Source organism: Engystomops pustulosus, chromosome 6 (assembly GCF_040894005.1).
Source record: "Engystomops pustulosus chromosome 6, aEngPut4.maternal, whole genome shotgun sequence".
Lineage (NCBI taxonomy): Eukaryota > Metazoa > Chordata > Amphibia > Anura > Leptodactylidae > Engystomops > Engystomops pustulosus.
The window spans coordinates 47,384,418-47,404,743 of record NC_092416.1 but is presented as its reverse complement, the minus strand read 5'-3'; the positions used below and the strand labels follow the sequence as shown (position 1 = coordinate 47,404,743).

General features: G+C 41.2%; 1 protein-coding gene across 16 annotated transcripts in view; it reads left to right on the top strand.

The window, feature by feature from the left end:
• PLCH2 (phospholipase C eta 2) overlaps positions 1-20,326 on the top strand; it is a 483,181-nt gene that overhangs the window by 395,893 nt on the left and 66,962 nt on the right. For all 16 annotated transcript variants that reach the window (XM_072155952.1, XM_072155961.1, XM_072155951.1 and 13 more), the window contains 2 exons: positions 912-1,083; positions 6,947-7,054. In XM_072155952.1, the coding sequence (XP_072012053.1) occupies positions 912-1,083; positions 6,947-7,054 (280 nt within the window). The remainder of the gene's footprint in view (positions 1-911; positions 1,084-6,946; positions 7,055-20,326) is intronic.

Genomic DNA, 20,326 nt, shown 5'->3' with positions numbered 1-20,326 from the left:
AGGCCTTAAAAGGGTTGAGAAACATGGCTGCTTTCTCCCAAAAAACGCTCCTCTCCTGACGAGGGCAGTATCTGGTAATGTAACAAAGCTCTATTCATTTCTATATGGTTGGCACAAACTATAGTGTGGCACTGTTTATAGAATTAAGCCAGACAACCAGACAACCTCTATGACGTGGTTGGTTACTAGTGACAAACTTTGCCATGGTAAGTACAAGACCCTAGTAGGTCTCCTATATTGTACTTGCTGTGGTAAAGTTTGTCTGTAGTCCACGGGTGTGATGGGTCATAAGACCCAGTGACATCAGAACTCATGTTGGCCATGCAGTCGTTACTGTATACATGCCCCCTCCATATTAGTGGGTTGGAGTGATATGGTAGTGGTTATCATGGAGATATTGGGCAGACTTTAAATGACTTCACGGTCCCCTCCATCTGCATAGCACAAGACTTGAGTCTTGCTGCCAGCAGCTCCTGTGGCCAGACAAGTATTATCAGTGCAATTGCATTATGGGAGACCATATTAGGGTCTGTACATATCCTGGTAAAGTTTTTATTAATGGACAACCCCTTTAAGGCATGGTTCACATCAGAAGTAGAAATATTTTCTAACCCCAATCGCCTGATGAAAGGCTCAAGAATTGACACCCCATGGGTACGACAACACATAACTTCCATAATAAGACGCCCTGTAGGTATGCATCATCTCAGTGGGGCCCTATGGTTGTTTCTCAGCTCATACATTGCACATACATAAGGGCAAGGCGAAAACAGAGCCTAAGCCATCATATAGTCAAACCTGGACAAAGATTACTCTTGTTGTCTTACCATATAATTAACATTACTGGATAGGAAAACTTGATCTATTACCATTTTGCTGACCATTTTTCCTTTTATTTGCCACCTTCACAGATATCCTGTCATCTTGTCCATTGAAAATCACTGTAGTGTGGTACAGCAGAAGAAAATGGCTCAGTACCTGACTGAAATCCTTGGAGACAAGTTAGATCTTTCTGCTGTGCTCAACGGAGATTCCACAAAGCTTCCTTCTCCAGAAAACCTGAAAGGGAAGATATTAGTGAAGGTAAATGGGAAGAAAGGGAACTGAATGGATGAACAAAGAACTGATCTAAGGGGTTCCCGCAGTACTGTGTGACCCTTGTATCTTCTCAATGACCACATATATTGAATAAAAATAGAAAGGGAGGTTGTCACGGGTATATTTTAATGTCAGACATGTATGTTCCTTACATGCTTCTCTTTTCTTGTCACCCCTTGATTTTTTTTGCACCACGTATGAGCAGCCAAGAATCTGGGGGATGAGGTTAACTGACTTGTTCTGGCACATTAGAGGGGTTGTCTCTTTTTAAGCCCTTTAACCTATTGATCGGAAAATATCTGAGCGGAATATCTTTAAAGGAAATCGACCGTCATGATATACCAAGGACACTGGCACTGTGACTGTAAAAATCTTCTTATATTTGTTAGACATGGCCCCTTCCTTCTAAAATTAACTTTTATAATTATGCCAATGAGCCTGAGGGACTGTGGGCGTGTTACATAAACCCTCTGTACTCTTCAGCAGTACTCAGTCTCACCCTCCCCCCTGCACTTCTCCAGAACGTAACACAGAGGGGCTCACATGACCATAGTTTTTCTGGCTAACTAAAAGTAGAAGGAAGGAGACCATGGATAACAAATATAGGAAGATTACAACCGTCACAGTGCCTGGATCTATGAGTAAGTGCCCCTGGTTTATCTTGCTTGATTTGAATAGATTTTCTTTAAAGGAAGCCTACCACCGCGGATCTACCTATTAAAGTAGATCGGGTTATAGGTGCCTCTATTGTACGTGAGGATAGCCCTTTTAAGGGCTAATCCTCATGTCTTCTGTATCTTTTTATAACTTTTATTTCCCTAACATGCTAATTTTCTAAAAAGGCTACTGGGGCGTGGAGTAACCAGAGCCGAGGCTACATGGTGCGGCTACTGCACACCCCAGTAGCCTCTTTGATCCTCCTACCCCCATATCTTCGGCTCGTAGATACGTGGATCTGCGCGCCATTGTCCGCGAAGCCGGAGTTCTGCACATGTGCAGTAGCTCTGGCTTCGGAGCAGTGACCACGCAGCTGCGAAGCCGGTGTTGTGCGCAAGCGCTCAAGGGCCTACATAAATCTGAAGTTGATTCTGGCTATAAAGGTCTACTATTAAATAGTCCTCACTGGAGGAAATTATTATGGTAGAAGCCACACACAGCTTGGGTTGCTTGATTAAAATGTAGCTAAAAACTAAAACTGTTACTCAAGTCCCAACAAAATCATATAAAATGTAGGGTACCATTCAGTGTTTACACTTTTCAATTATACTTTGCTCCATTTATCCACATAAAACTTCCCCCAAGTGACCTACTTCATCATACACCTCATCACGTGACCTGCCGATCAATACAAACAACATCTAAAAGATCAATAAAACCCTTGTACTGACCACGTCAGAGCTGAATGTCAAGTATATGTTTTAAAGGCAAACACTAATGGGCTAGTCCTGACATCTGGAGTCCTTCGCTTGTGCAGTCTGTTTCTCCACAGTCTCCCTGGGAATATAAACTGTAGATGAAGTTTTGATTCAGTCAGACTTCATAAGTAAAATACTTTGGATTTGTCATCCATACTTCAACTCAAGTCATCAAATTGTGCAGATATGATAGATATTGTATTCAAGGCCTTAAAACAGACAGGCTTTAGTTATAAGGGATCACTTGTAGTTATTGGCAAAACGATTAAAGCTTTGTCCACTTCTTTTTCCCAACAATAAAAAAACAATCTATTATATGTATGACTACACGTAGTGTTTTAGAAGTGGTGATCTACAGAGACCAAAATATGGAATTTAATAAATATTTATAGGGAACCAGTCACTTGGACTAACCCACGCTAACTAGACGTATCTTTAACAACTGGTATTATACAACAATACAACTATCCCTATATTGTTTCTCCCCATGCTTCCCCAGTCTGTTGGTAAAGTTGATTCACCATCTATGTAGTTATCCTGAGTCCGATCATCGTCTTTCTTTTGAGCTGAATCTGACATATTAATGTACTTCCAGCTTAGCTGGGCCTCTACATTACTGATTGACAAGGGACTTGCTTTCTCTTAAGCTTAGTCGCTTGGCTCAGCTCCCTCATTCACCCCTCCATCAGGAATGAGAGATATGTTGCCTGTGTGGGTCTTTCTAAAGAGAATTCCATTGGGAGGAAGGAATGCGGGAGCTGATTTCTTTTTTTGTGAGTCATACATACACACAAGAGCATTTTACTTCCTTAGGGTTCATTCACACATGAACGCATTTGGTCCGTGGAACACAGATTGTAAATGGTGGCCACATTTCACGGACTCAACACTGCTCCAGGTATGGCGCCTGGAGCAAAACTCATTCTGTGAAATGCATTCACCAGACGGTCTTTGTTTTATGGACCTAACATTTGTTCAAACAGGAGCAATCTCTTCCTCTCCATGCTGCCAGCACCATATTCCTCCTTTCTAATTGAGATGTGGACTCCCACTACTACTTCCACTTCGACACCTGTACTACATCTTACACATGCACTGAATAGTAAAGGCATAACACTTTGTGTGCTAAGGGTTTGTGATCATTCCTTTGCATGGGCCAGCCAATTTACTGGTGTTTAGAGAGCTCAAGTGTCGAGCCACTATTGCGCACACAGGAGCTGAAGGGGGGCGTAAGCATGAGTAAGCAGCATTGATCCATGTTTATTAGAAGGCCAGCATGGAGGAGGGGATGTTGGCATTGGGAGGAGAACATGCTTTCCCCAATATGAATAGTAAGGGACACAGTTCTGCGTCGCAGAGCAATGCCCCAGGTACTTTGAATCCCTCATTTGCATAGAAAACATTTTCCGGGCTTTCCCAGAATCTATTAGCAAACTCCTCAATGTACTTGTAACCCAGAATAAGATAAGATACCATTGCATGGGATTGATTTGTGGACCAATCAAATTTACAGTTTTATGACTTTGAACAGTGTTAATTTGAGTAGCAATGAATGATGGTCATAGCTCTACCTTCTGATTGGTGGCTACTAAAAATCTGATCTGTGGAAGTCCTGGGTGAACCCTACCATTCTATTATTGATTACCTTTCCTAAACATGGATCACATTGTTTTTAACCCACAAAACCAATTTTGGCTGAATGCTATGAAATCCTATATTTTCCATGATATTTGCGAAACTGGTGTTTTTTTTTTTTTTTTTTTTAATTCTTTTTTTTTTTCTAAATTTCCAAGACAATTTGTTCGTCTTTAACTGATACGGCTCTTTGTTGACTGTGAATGTGGAGCCTCTGGCTGTGCAGAGTACTCAGCCCTTCATTTAACACTTGGGCTTATTTTGTGTTTCCTTGTCTCGTTTTTCGGAATTGATATTCTAGGTCGTCTAAGGAAGGAATAGCGAATGAGACAAAGTCTAATTAATGGTACTGTCTAACAGCAGTTTTCTCCGCTATTGAGTGAACCTAGGTTATTATCGCATAGAGTTTTGCTCTTGCCAAGAACCATGTGAAAGGTGAATTACTCCCTTGATGGTTAAGCCTTCCATGTAGACATATTAAAGAAAACCCGTTACTTATCTCTTTACCCTTGAGAGCTATTATTTTTTAAGAATCTTTAGAGGAACTTAAAGTTCAGGCCTCTTAAGTTCTTGTCCATAGTTACCAAAATTTTCCATTTTTATCCTATGTGTATATGGTTTGCAGTTGTAAAATGGTATTTCGGAAAGCAGCAATTTTGTATTATCAGGTCAGGCTTTAATTGCATTAGGGGATCGTATAATGTGTTGGTTTTATGTAGGACCTTCAGCACCTCTGCCATCTCCAACTCTTTGTATCATTTAATGCATGTCTCTACAACAATTCCACCAGAATTTGTTCTTTAGTTTCCATCATTTAGAATCAAGTAAGGACATTAGTTTTCACATTCTATAAGCCAACTAGGATCTTTATTGCCAGGTGAGTGGTGCTGGCATGGAGCTTACACCTCGGTGCTGCACACCTGGCAATGAATAGACTACCGTAATTGGCATATTGGGTGGCAACTTTAAAGATGAAGTGAAATGTCCCTTTTTATCGTTATTTATAAAAACTTTGAGCATTCCAAACGGTTAAGTTAGTGAAGATCAGTGAAGATGCTGAGATACACATCAATTGCTCGTTATATCTATCAGTGGGGATGGATATCTATTTAGTTACATCCTCTAAATATTATTTTATTTTATGTCACTTCTTAAGCCATCCTGCACACTTTGGTCCAAACTCTTGAAAGGGTCGAAAGGCTGAAAAAAATGGCTGCTTTTTACTCAAAACCGCACCACACCTGACCATGTATTGTGCTTCTAGTTATGTATTGTTCAGCTGTATAGAGATGAATGGCGCTTAGTTGTGATACCAGGCACTAACCATGGTCAGGAGAGGAGCTGTTTTTGGCAGGATGCCGCCATGATTTTCAATCTCTTGCAGCCCCACTCTGCAATAAAATGTCGAGCAGAGCCACCTTAAAGATAATAAACTTTAATACTTACCTCCAGCGTCCTCTTGCAGCTACTGGCGTCTTTCTGGCAGTATGGACAGAGGGGCACATATCCTATGATGCGGCGGTGTCTTTGCCCCGTGATAAGTGATGTTACATATACACTAGAGCAGGGGTAGGGAACCTATGGCTCGGGAGCCAGATATGGCTCTTTTGTTGGCTGCATCTGGCTCTCAGACAGATCTTTAATAAATAGTGATGGCTGCTGTGTGTCTCTTAGACTGATCACTGGACACAGGTAGCGATGTTACCGCTGCCTACGTCCTTTGTACAACCCAAGTGCCATCACCACCATCGTCTAAGCCTGGGTTAAAGAGAAGACCGTCGGAGCGATGAGGAGCTGCCTGCAGGGAGCGCTGGTAAGTGAATATTCTTTTTTTTATGCTGTGACTAAATATCTACTGGGATGCATGTGGAAGAAGTCAGGATGTGGAGTAGTGAACCCCCTGGACCACCGCGGACAATGTTGTAAGCAGACACCTGGGACCAGAATCTAAGTGGCACCCGGTCTTCACCAAAGCCCGCCGCAAAGCAGGATGGTCTTGTTGCAGTGTGGTACCACCAGGTCGTTTCACAGGCGCAACTTGTCCACGATGGCAGCCAAGGTCGAGGTAAAGGATCACTAGGCAGTCTCTTGGTCAAGAACAGGCAGATGGTCAAGGCAGGCGGCAATGACGCAAGGTCGGGGATGGAGCAAGAGATCAGGGCTGGCAGCGAAGGAGCAGGTCCGGGGTCACAACGGGAGGTCAACACTTGGGAAGAAAACAATGTGGAAAGCTTCCTCATAGGCATGAAGCACTAAGATCCGGCAGGGAATGCTGGGAGCTGTTGGTCTTTAGAGGAACCCGGGAAGTGGGAAGCACCAATCAGTGGCGCACTGGCCCTTTTAAACTGCCAGCGAGTGCGGGATGGGAGCTGGAAAGTGGCGAGTTGAGTGAGCTCGGAAAGGGGAGCCGCCATGGAGAGGGGCTCAGGTGTGCCTGCGATCCGAGGCGTAGATCACAGGGGCACCCGTGATACTAGGACTACCTATCTACTTGGGGTATGTGCATATTGTATGGCTCTTACAGAATAACATTTTAAAATATGTGGCGTTCATGGCTCTCTCAGCCAAAAAGGTTCCTGACCCCTGCACTAGAGTATTGTGCTGAATAACTTGGCTTATGCTGAAATATATATAACACACTGGATTTTTTTCCCACAAATTTAGATACATCATGTGTTTAGGGCACCCTTTAAGGTCTTCTTTACTGAAGTGTCTGAGCAAAAATGTTATGTTTATATTACTTTCTTTTTATCATATATAAACTCTACAATAAGTGATGATGATTTCTATTGTTTTAGGGGAAGAAACTCCCAGCCAGTATTAGTGATGATGCGGAAGAAGGAGAAGTGTCGGATGAAGACAGTGCTGATGAGATAGACGACGACTGCAAGCTAATAAATGGCGATGTATGTAAGATAAGATTGTATGATTGTCTATGGGCTGTAAGTGATGTCACACAGGCCAAGCCGATTAAAAGTAACATCTAGTAGGTTCTTAGCCGTTTATAATATCTTGTGAGGATTTTATATATGCAAATATTCAAGTAGTTGCTTTCAATTCTTTTAAGGTTCTTCATCTTGGTTCATAATTGGCTAATAGCTTCTTTAAAATAATTATTATTATGGAAGATTTTCATTTGCACACCCTAGGGAGGTCCTGACAAACTTAAAATAATGTTAAAAGAACAAATTCAACAAAACCAGTGTAGATTCCTCCCCAATATTTCTGTCCTCAGGTAAAGAGATGCTTATTAAGGTTCCCAGCAGGTTTTTGAGATTTGTTCTAGATATTTTTACACAGTTGAACAGCTGCACTTCACTATTTTATCAGACATAGGTTGCGCTCTTCCTAAAAACCCCTGCAGAGAAATCCGTAGCAAACATTTATTAAGGTCCTTGTGCCAGTTTTCTGTCGGACTTTGCACATTCTTTCTAGTGTAAACTGCTTACACAGGTATTTAAGAAGGGACCAAGCCACATTTGGCGCACGGGACCCTTCTGTATTGCGGCTGCACCATTATTTATGCGACACAAATTTTTGCACTGAAGGGGGTGTACCGCTCCTCAGTCAGACCATGCACCACATTTAACAGGAAATGGGTTGCACGCCCCATTTTAAAGGTGCACCAAAAAAAAAGTGGTGTGTTCTCTCGGGGCAGTGCAGGGAGTGCCAGATTCATAAAGAACGTGCATCAGAAATCCTGAATCTGGCACTCACTGCACATAGTACAGACTGCACTGTTCTTAGTAAATGTGCTCAAGTGAGACATCAAATCCACAAGTGAAGAAAAATTATGGAGAAACCACTGTAGCAAGACATTTTTGTGAAAATAAGACATAATGTATTTGATCTTAAATGGTGCATACTAGTAAATAATGAACAAGTTAGGATATTAGCAGTATTAGAACAGTCTGTGAATGAAGGCGTAGCCAGCAGCCTCATAAAGGCTCATAAACTTGATGATAAATCTTCCTGTAGGTGTGAATTGTTCTGTTAATTTCTGTTCTCTAACTAGGAGCTTTGTACACAAAGTGATAAAAAAGTGGACCAGTTGGCACCCAAAAGTTTAGAGAAAATCACATTAAGTGCACCTGTAAAGATTAGAGATCAGTTTTAGTCCTAAAATTTCGCCTAAAAGCCAAACGTTTTGGTGTGTGTGTTTTAAGCTTTTAGAAAAAAATATATTGTAAAGCTTCGTAGACTCAAGCGGTAAAAAGATAAGACACTTGGGTTAACGTGATTAGACTCCCTTCAGTTCACCGATAATGATTGCGCTGTAGCACTCACACAAGTATGCCATACCATTAAAATCAATGGAAGGTTACGGCACCTACATCACATACAATTGATTGTAATTGTATCCTTTTAGATTAGTTCAGTATTTCCCCGGCAATGTAATGACATTGTACAAACTTGTTTCTTACATCTTGATATTTGGAGCCTTCACGGTAAGGTTTTTCTACACAATCTCCTTTGTAAGGATTTAATATGCAGCAGACACTTACACTCGTATATCCCTGTTCTGCTATATTTAGTAATTCCCATGAAACAGCAGATCACTATCATAAAGTAATCTGTAACAGACTTAACCATTCATTTTCTGTGTATGTAGCGATGCTATGGAGAATCAGTGTGGCAGAGGAGACTAATGTACAATGACACATTCAGCTCTGCTGCATCTACATTGCATTGATGTGGATATGTACTAGAGCCATATAGGGGTAACACTTAATCTGTGATATAGAGCCTGATATATGATTGGGGGCCTAATTATTAGTGATACAAACTCCAGTATTGTGAACAGCTCTTTTAGGGTTTATAAATATAAGGACATTGGTTAAATGCAAAATTAGTGGTTCCTAGAAAAGTGTCCAAGGGAAAAAAATTATGGAAACCTACCATCAAAACAAAGGGTATATATTCACATTCTGGCACCGTGACTCTGGTAATCTTCTTATGTTTGTTATTTCTAGCCTCCTTCCTTCTAAAATGATCTTTAAAAATGTTACTAATGAGCCAGAAGGGCTCCCAGTTCCAGAACCCCTTGGTTCTGTATATTCACAAGCTGTTACAATGAGCAGAGTAGGTCTCCCCTCCCCCTGCTAGATTACACAGGCAGAGGGAGGAGAGAGAGAGCAGTGATTAGGTGAGACAAGTTCTGCTCATTATAAGACTGTTACAATGAGTAGAACATGTCTCACCCACCCACCTGCTCTGCAGTGCAGGGGAAGGGAGACCTGCTCTGCTCATTGTAACAGCCTGTAAAGATAAAGCACCGTAAGGCTCTGAAAAGCCATACAGGCTCTTTAGTATAATTATAAAAGTTGCTTTTAGGAGGAAGAAGGCCATGGATAATAAATATAAGAAGATTAGCACAGTCACACTGCCTAGATCTATAAGTAAGTATCCCTGGTTTATCTTGATGGATTTTGATTGTAGATTTCCTTTACATGTACAATAGATTTTCATGTGTACCATGAAGGTATTTTGCATTGAGTCCCTAAATAAGAGAACGAATTCATTAATATTTTTACCCCATATCGTACCAATAGAGATGAACAAATATATTTGTCAATTCAAAGATTCGGTATGATTTTCAAGCACCTAATCAAAACTGAATATTTTCGGAATCACTTTTGATGAATCTTGTATATACAATGATTAGCATATCTAAGGGTATGTTCACACGTTCAAATTTTTCAGATGCAGTTTTTGAAGCCAAAAGCAGGTGTGGATGATAATAGGAGATATAGGGCTTATCATTGAGAGAAGAAACTCCTCTATTTTCACTCTCCAAACTCCACTCCTGGTTTGGACATCAAAACTGCATCTGAAAAACTGAACGTGTGGACACACCCAAAGGGCACTGTCACACATTGCAGTTAAAACTGCATTGCAATCAGCTTTGAGGTGGTTTTAGGTGCAGTTTTGTCAATTTAACAGGTGAAAAACATTTGTTGAACAGGTTTCCCCTTCCCCCTTTTTTTTTAAAATAAAAAAACATATCTCAATTCTTTGAGGACTAGAGGGGGTTATATTCCAAATTCTAAGACAATTAAAGCAACATTCGTTCAGATCAAATAAATTTCAACCCAAATCAAATATTTGATGAAGAGAATCTTCAGTGCTTCGCTCATATCTAATAAACAAGAATCACATCCACTAAAATTGACAACCATAAATTAGAAAGAACCAGCACAAATTGACTTCTGCATCAGGTAAAATTCTGATTCATAAATGTAATAAATGACATAAAAGGCATTGGGTGATATCTGCTGCCCCCTAGCTTTTACTTCTTCCACATTGCGTTCTGATTAGACACAAAGTGATACAATGAAGATTTATTTTTAATATATATATAAGTACAATGGGGTGGAAAGCGGTCCTACACCGCAGGGTTGAACACTTTGTTCTTTTTGGACTATCACTTAACATTTCCCTCCATTGGTTTTGAGAAAAAACCTAAAAAATATTCTGTGCTCAAACACAAGGTCATATATACCAGATCCATAACAAAGCATCCTATACATCTTTTGGCACATACAGTTCCTGTACAATTCCATTAGAATATATGGAGAAAACAGTGTATAGTAATGGACCTGTGAGAGGTTTATTTGGGTCCCCCACCATTCAGCAATAATTGGTGCCGGAATAACGAGAGAATGGAGCTTGCAATGTAGATAAATTGGAGGAGCATGTATCAAGACTGTATTTCACACCAGTCCTCATAACCCCTTGCCCCGGTGTAGACTGCGCCTTGTCATAAATTAGGTGCATAGCCTCCCTAACTCCAGCAAGAGGCTGTAGGAAGCTTTCATGAGCCAATTGCCCTTGCCCTTTTTTTGCACTAATGCAGGAAAAAGACACAAACAAATGACTCTCATTGTCTGTGTAGTGGCGGGCCCAAGGTCCTACAGCCAAGTACCATTCTCTATCATTATTCCGGTATATGAACTGACTAGTGGGAGTCAGAATCTTTCAGCAAGGATATCCCCCATGAACTCCAAACAGTACTGTTCTAAGCTTTGTAACTGTTCCATTGCAGCTTTTATTGCCTCCATTACTTCCACCATTACTCCAAAAAGCACTTTTATTCACCCTCCTCCCCCCCCCCATTATAAGGCTCAGCTATGCAGTCAGTCTCCCTCCACCGTCTCACAGCAACTCTGATTCATTGCTCTGCCCCATTGAGTGAATAATAATAATTTTTATTCATATAGCGCCATCATATACCGTAGCGCTTTACAAATCATACGGGACATATAAAAATAAATTACAGTCATATGGAACAATAGGAGTGAGCTCGCAAAAGCTTATGGATGAAGTGGTAACAAGAGTTTACAGTCTATGAGGATGAGGGGGTAACACAAGAGGTATATGAGCTTGTATAATTGTCCAGCCATAAAATAGCATAAAATAATTTAAAGGGAACCTGTCACCAGGGACCACATTTTAACTGAAGACAGATTGTAAAAGCCCATGACACCTGCAGTGCAAAAATGCCTCTATGCCTTTTCTAAGCATTTGCATTACAATATGATTGTGTGTTATAACTTACTCTTGCATCCTGACAAAATCCTGGGGTAGTCACAGGGGCTGGACTTTGGTTTGGATGAATTTCTAAAAACAAAATGTGACTTGTCTGAGCTGCAGGCTGCCTCCATCTTTGTGCTCCTGCACAGCTTATCCCTCCCCCACTGATGTCAGGCTCACTAGGCTGTGACCTCTGAGAAGGAGGTGGAGCTAGACAGGAGCACAAAGTTTGGGACCAAGCTCTGAGGAGTGAGTAACACAGACAAGGCACATGTTGTTTTTTTAAATGCATTCAAAGCAAAACCCAGCCCCTGTGACTACCCCAGAATTTTGTCAGGGTGCAAGAGTAAGTTATAACACACAATTATATTGTAATACAAATGCTTATAAAAGGCAGAGAGGCATATTTGCACTGCAGGTGTAATAATCTTCTGCAACCTGTCTTTAGTGAAAATGAGGTCCCTGGTAGCAGGTTCCCTTCAATAAATGAACATTCTGCTGGTTGAACCATCCATCAGCCACCATCTTATATACAAAGTCCAAGGTGAAAGTGACTGCAGAGAAGCCTGGAGCTTGGTATATATCTCGTTTTTGCTGGATAACCGATGAGAGGAGGACACAGGATGGGTTAGTAAAGAGAGAGTTGAAATTTCATGCAGTTAGCGAGTGTGATAGCTGCCTAAAGAGATGGGTTTTAAGAGCAGGTTTGAAACTTTGAAGGTCGGGTATTAGTCTGTTGGTAATGTCACTTTCCTCCATGACTGAGGTCTTGCGCATGCACAGTAACCAAAACAAGAGCAATTATTAGCCGGACATGCCCCAGCATGTCTTTGCTGACCATCGGATGCTCAACTAATATCCGGAGGAGAGTGTCCTCCGCACAGAGGGGCAGGGTTAGAAGTCTGGAGAACTTGTAGAGCACAGGGTACTGTTTAGAATGTGTAGGGGGTATCCTTGAAGATAGATTCCCTTTACAAGGATTTATAATTTCATGTGAACACAAAAATCTACTATTTAGTAGAATTTTTGGCAAAAATTGCAGTTCCTACTATAGGTCTTCACAATAACAGGCTCCATGAGGTCAAAATTAATTGGCTGGTGGCTTCCTAACACCAATTTGATTCTTTGTTCTGTGGAGGAAAAACATTTGCACGATCAGGAAAGATTATCAAATATACATTTTTTTGTAGAACCTCCCATTATCTACAAACTTTTATGAATATGGTTCAGTTATATATAGTAAAAGATATTAAAAGTAACAATGGTCTATTCCCAGCATCTGCCTCTCCTTCTGGTCTGTGATGTCCATCTCCCGCACAGAGATCTATCATATTGCTTTAGCGTTCTTGTGTTCAGTTTAAATCCTTCAGCAGCAGCAACTTGTCCCTGTTTGATCCTGGCCTGACGGGAGAGGCGGGTCACTAAATGATTTCGAGATAGTATGTAGAGCCTTAAAGGCCGGAGATCTTAGGGGCACACACTGCAAAAACACTGAATGTTGGCTGGGGCAGAGATGTTTAAAACTTCAAAATCATTGTGATAACAAAATAGCCAAAATGTAAGTTGTGGATAAAACTTGCAACTATCATTGACACACTACAAGCAGCTGATCTGCAGAGAGGCTGGGTGTTGGACTGGGCCCCGTAAATTAAGAATTAATCATCAATCTCTAGATTTCTGATCAATTTTTAAAGCCTGAAATACCACTTTCATTTCCCCAAAATGTACTCCATGCTTCTCACCGGCCACTAGCCAGGAACTAATTTGTAGTGGTTTTGGCAGTGGAAAAATTGCTAATATGTCATCCTATCGGCACACATGCATAAGATTTATTGTGGGGAATTTATGAGGAATTTTAAAATCCTCAGCCATCCCCAATCTGTGGGTGCAATCTACACCATATCTGACCTGGTAGAAATTGCTGCTATAGGTTTCCTGTGGAGACTTTAGTAAATGTGTCAGGCCTCGGCGGTCATGCCCCTCTCCACGACACACCCAAATTCTCCAAAGTGGCCTTAGCTATAGGAAGTCTCCCCCATTGTATGGAGACCAATTTGCATGCAAACCCATTGAGGATCAGTCTCTGCTTTCAGCTGTGGGGTTTTTTTTTTTAATTAGATTTTGATGTTTAGCGCAGTTCTCCTAATCCGTTGCATTAACGCCTATTCCAGTTTCCTACTCAAAGACAATCCCTTCATATAGTAAAGGTCTAGGCCAACCTGCAGGCTGCGGCAGTATTTCTTACTGATGAAAGTTGCACTCGTAAATTAAACATTAGTTAATCATTTTCATTATTTAGTGTTTCATTTATTAGCCTAACTTTGCACACCACCTCTTGGATTACTTTAAGAAATCTAATTGGGAACAAACATGTGCTTCACTGAGGGACGCAAAACTGGTGAAGTTTGTGGCCCGTTGGAGATGGTATTGGTGAGGCCATCTCCATTGCACGCGGCCACAAATTGGGGCACAATTAGGACCTGCCCTATACTCTATGGTGCTGTTGCATGGCTCAGTAACTGTGCAGTATTGACAGGTTCCCGTAGCAGTAGGGCTTTCTATCGCCATTAAAACTTTTTCATCTTACCCGGCTGCTTGCCAACACAGGCAGTGAGTCAGAGGGAGCGGTACTTTTTCCTATAAGGCCAACCACCCCTCCGATCCTCACTCCAAGCTACTCCTCGCCTTCTCCGACCCCATCCTTCTTGCTGGCTCCAGCACAGAGGATGACATCTGAGGAGGGGAGGAGATAGGTATCCTTTAAAGTCAGTAATCTGACTTGTCAGTAACTAGGCATTGTGTGCCTTTGACAAGACATAAAAATAAAGATGTAGCCTCTTCCAAACACAGATTAAGAGCTGCACATAAGAATGGTCCCGGATGGATCCACCAAACATCCAACATGCAAATTTTAAAAAGTTTTCTTAATCTGATTGGAGATCCCAGTTGTTGTAATCTTCTATTCCAATGAATACGTATATACGACTTCCTTCAGTCCATGAAGATATTTCAGACTAAAGATTTCATTGAGAATAAGCCACTGTTGAGAGTGCCTTTGTTGAAATGGGTAAAAGCACCTTTTTAACACCCACAGTCCCAATGTCATTTTTTAAAGTGAAAAATCTGGTCTCGCTTTTACACAGAGGGTCACTTATTTTCCCTGCACGGTGGTTGTTCATTGTGCCAAATAAACATATGCAATACAACTTTTTGTGTGGTACAGTTCCATTATTGGTCACAATTCTAAAACTTACTTTTTTTAACAACTGTAAAGGCTTCACACCGTGATCATGGACTGTGCATAACCCCATGTCACGGGCTGACTGCAATGCTGTGGATGGGATTCCCTGCATCATTTTGATTATACGTAAAGAGTCTCTGATTTCCCACTAAACAATGACGCCTGCACTGTAAACAATTACGCAACTTCTCTGCTGTTTAGCACGGAAATAGGGACTCCTTGCATCATATATCGATATGATGCAAGCAATCCTGTAGCCAGCAGCTTTGCCAGTCCGTGAGACCGGACACCCTGTGCTCCATGATCATGGCCTAGTGTATGAGAGCTCTAAATTTATATTGTAATCGCTTCCATTATTGCTTGTCACCCAACATCTGTTGTCTGTGAAAATGTCCAAAATATCCACCTATTCTAGCTGAGCAGTTTACTGAAGACTGAATTCTCAGGACTTGCATTCCCAGGTGTTATTCTCTTCTGTTAGGGGCTAAATATATTTCAGTGATAAAATGTCCGGAACGTGTTTTCCCATAATCCTTAAACATTGATTAAATGTTATTTTCCATGTTCCCTGTAAAATAGACATCTCCTGAATCCTTGATTTGACCATAGAATATCTATTAATCTATATCTCGCTCAATCTCATTAGCAGATAGCAAATCCTTTAGAACAAATGATGTATGACCACCTTAAAGATTAAGGATTCTTCTTTTATACATTTGTTATTATGTGATGTTTGACTTTTCGGTCTGTTTTGTCTTTTTTGTTTCCTGCTCATCGTTGCATGCGTATATGAAGTGGAAGGTACTGTACACAACCCCTGATATGTCACTTAAAAGCCACCCATGTCACGCTCCTCAGTAGGTGTCTTTAACCCTTGTGACGCATTGCTTGCAGGCCCCGCATAGTGATGATGGGTTGTTAAAAGCCAAGATCCATCATGTTACCAAACACTTATGTTCCTGGGAAAATGTCTGGAAGTTACAGAGGTGAATTAGATTGAAATGACAAATCCAGCGCAGCTTCATTTTTCCTGTGGCATTTCTAATTCCATGTCTGTCTCCAACCTAGAAATATGGAGAATGTGAGTAATATATATTGTCTCATTTCAGTGATGGGACTCAACCAAATAGTTAGGCCATCAAAATATGACAGTAGTCTGTACAGGCAGCAGATGAGTGATGGCAGAGCCATTCTCCTGCCTCTGTGTTTTAATATTAGTTTTTCTAACTAGTCATCCACCTTCAAAATAGTTATTAATCTAGACCACAAGCTGTCACTTAAATGTGGATAATCCACTCTCCTGAAGTGTCTTTGTTCCATAAAATAACGTCATTCTGGAGTATGCTTAAAGGGATCCCCCACCTTCTATACCTTTACTATGCCTAAGGGTGCCCAATGATTAACCTAAACACTCTGCTGCCTGAGGCGAACTATAAATCGCCCCCCATCTGACCCATCCAATAGTAATAAATCATGTTATTCTTTTAGTAGGTGGGTTCTTCTCACAGTGTCTTACACCCATGCTGACATCCGGTGGCAAGAGACACTATTATTTATTGTCAGTGCCTGCTGATTGTGTCAGTAATGCTGCCCCCCACCTTCCTGCAGTTGACGCTGACTAAAGCGAGAGGCTCAACTTGCCTAATGGCTGGTGCACCCATGATTTAAGACAACCAAAAATGGCAGGAAAATGATAGCTAACAAAATGTAATGGTTAGGTAAAACCTTTTGATTTGCTAGGTTGGGTAAAACCTTTGACGAGACAATTTAGCCAAAAATTACCTTCACAGATTTTGCGTCCCACTTTGGATCACCCCTCTCTTTTTCACTTAATGTTACCAATTCTCTAATAAATACAGTAAAATGGGCACTCTGCTAATGTAAAGATAAATTAGAGCAAGAATTATTTGAAGTTGCCCATATAAGGTGTGTTCTGCAATTCGTAGGAGTATCCTGATAGTTGTGCTATAATAATCCTATCCATGGAGCATAATAAATAGAACATTTTAAGAATTTAGAAGAATTATAAATGTGACACAAGTGCCGAGTCATAATCAAATCTGGAGCCGATGATCAGTGGATCAGATGGTTTACCAGTGCCGATAACTACTAATAGGGTCTGTGCCAAAGCAATTTAGCAGTTGGAGTAATGGATGGCATCTTGCCGACCCTAGAGGCCATCTTATTAAGGAAGAAACATTTAAGACATTTTCCCTTCATTGCAGTTAACACATCAGTAGCTCTTGGTATTTTTCCAGACATAAGCTTCTAAGATTTGGTAACAAACAGTGTGATTTCAGATGTGGTTGTGACTTCTGTGTGCTTTTCTATTGTAGCGTTCCCCATTGAGTTTTGGAACAGATTCCCTTCTATCTTTTGCAGGGTTTACAAGAATAACAAATATGATTTAATGTGTATTTCATCAGTTTAGAAACATTTGTGCTCAATACAAGGCCGATCTATACATGATCCAGGGCCTTGGATATTCAAAGCAACCAACAGATAAACCAGTACAACATCCAGTGCAGAAAGTATCGGAAATTTATTCCATCCTGAAACAATATGCAGTAAGATTTTTCTAGGAATAGAAGTAGATTTTTAAAGTTTAAATGACTACTCTGGAGACTGTTTGATCAATGAGCATCCAAACTCTGGGATCTTCACCAGTCACAAGAATGGAGGTCCCGTATGTCCCAAATTTCTATGGGATTGGTACAAATAGCTTTGTTAACTACAGTGAAACTACTTTGAGATGGCCACCCAATGTTGCATTGAAAGGTCTTCTAGTGATGTGTTCTCATTCACTTGTGTGTACATCTGAAGTATTTCAATCAGATGGAGAACATAGAGTATAAAAACCTATAAGATGTATCTTTCAGAACCTAGAATATAAAAGAGATTTATAGGTCCACCCCAGAGAAACTTCAAGAAGAGGTGGTCATGCATGTGTAAACATTACTTCATTTATTGCCTAGTGGCTTCATGGACATTAAATGGAGATAAAGACCAGCTCTCCATATAATTTCCTTGCAGACCCCTGTGGATAGGCACTAAATGTTTTTTTCTTATACAAATCCCTTTAAGGAATCTTCATGTATATGTTTTCGAGAGATAATTATCATAGTTTTATATGCTCTTGCTCCTAAGAAACTTTAATGGAGAAAGCGGACTTCCTCTGCTGACTTCACATGGAGCTGTGTAACAACATTGCTACCTTACAATGACAATGCTGTGTTGAGATAATTAATGGTGTCAGCAGGAGACTTATAAGTGAATTTGGCTGAGTGGAAGAATTTGCTTCATATATCACATTTTCAAGGACCCTTATAGAGCTAATGCTTGTTGAAAGAAATCTTCATAATTAGTGGAAAACATAATTATACAGTAAAGAACTGGACCAGGAAATTCAATCATTGCAAAGCTTGGGCTTATACCAAGGACTATCCCCAGTGTGTGGACTAAAAATTTCTTGGCAATAAAATAACGATTCCCAATTCAGATCTCCTGACACATTTTTAACTTGAGTAAAAACTGGCCTGCAGTGACCTCATGTCCAACATCTACTGGCGTGCAGTGACCTCATGTCCAACATCTATCTACTGGCGTGCAGTGACCTCATGTCCAACATCTACTGGCCTGCAGTGACCTCATGTCCAACATCTACTGGCGTGCAGTGACCTCATGTCCAACATCTACTGGCGTGCAGTGACCTCATGTCCAACATCTATCTACTGGCGTGCAGTGACCTCATGTCCAACATCTACTGGCCTGCAGTGACCTCATGTCCAACATCTACTGGCGTGCAGTGAACTCATGTCCAACATCTACTGGCCTGCAGTGACCTCATGTCCAACATCTACTGGCGTGCAGTGACCTCATGTCCAACATCTACTGGCCTGCAGTGACCTCATGTCCAACACCTACTGGCCTGCAGTGACCTCATGTCCAACACCTACTGGCCTGCAGTGACCTCATGTCCAACACCTACTGGCCTGCAGTGACCTCATGTCCAACACCTACTGGCCTGCAGTGACCTCATGTCCAACATCTACTGGCCTGCAGTGACCTCATATCCAACACCTACTGGCCTGCAGTGACCTCATGTCCAACACCTACTGGCCTGCAGTGACCTCATGTCCAACACCTACTGGCCTGCAGTGACCTCATGTCCAACACCTACTGGCCTGCAGTGACCTCATGTCCAACACCTACTGGCCTGCAGTGACCTCATGTCCAACACCTACTGGCCTGCAGTGACCTCATGTCCAACACCTACTGGCCTGCAGTGACCTCATGTCCAACACCTACTGGCCTGCAGTGACCTCATGTCCAACACCTACTGGCCTGCAGTGACCTCATGTCCAACACCTACTACTGTAGCTCGCAGTGACCTCATGTCCCACACCTACTACTGTAGCTCGCAGTGACCTCATGTCCAACACCTACTACTGTAGCTCGCAGTGACCTCATGTCCAACACCTACTACTGTAGCTCGCAGTGACCTCATGTCCAACACCTACTACTGTAGCTCGCAGTGACCTCATGTCCAACACCTACTACTGTAGCTCGCAGTGACCTCATGTCCAACACCTACTACTGTAGCTCGCAGTGACCTCATGTCCAACACCTACTACTGTAGCTCGCAGTGACCTCATGTCCAACACCTACTACTGTAGCTCGCAGTGACCTCATGTCTAATATCTGCTTACTTATGTGACTCAGAATAATGATAATCTCTGCAACAGGACATCAACAACAGAATTGTGGGGTCCATGAATAGGTCATCAACCTTATTATTCTGGAAACCCCTTTTTCAACCCCCAATAATATCAGACATAGTATATAGACAAATGCTTCCAACTTTGCAGTTAAATAACAATCCCTCCTCAATCATTCTGAAAAACAACTTACAACTTTTAGAAAGGGAGAGGAAGGGTGAGAATTGATTTCTTGATGAAAGTTATTATTTTCATGCACATTCTGTTACCTTCTAAAATGCAGTCTGCAATATATTGAGCCATGATATTGTGCTACTTAATTGTAATTAGGAATAAAGTGTTTCTATCAGATTACTTCATCTGGAGAACATGGATGTCACCAAATCATCATGAAGTAAAAGTTCACCAGTCAGATTTATTAGCAGATACTGAATATTTCTGGATGAGGGTTAGACTGAGGCTAATAACTCGATCGCTGGAGACGAGCTTGGCAATTATACCGTAAGATAGAATGGATTCTTGATTTTTTTTTTTTTTTTCTCCATTAGAAGTCAATTTCCGTTTTTGCTGGAAGATATTTCTTTCTCTTGGTTACTGAAATCACACTGCAAACTGATTCATATCAAATTATTGCATTCCTCCATCCCATTCATTTTTCGTTGAGCATGTTAATCCAAAGTTTTAAT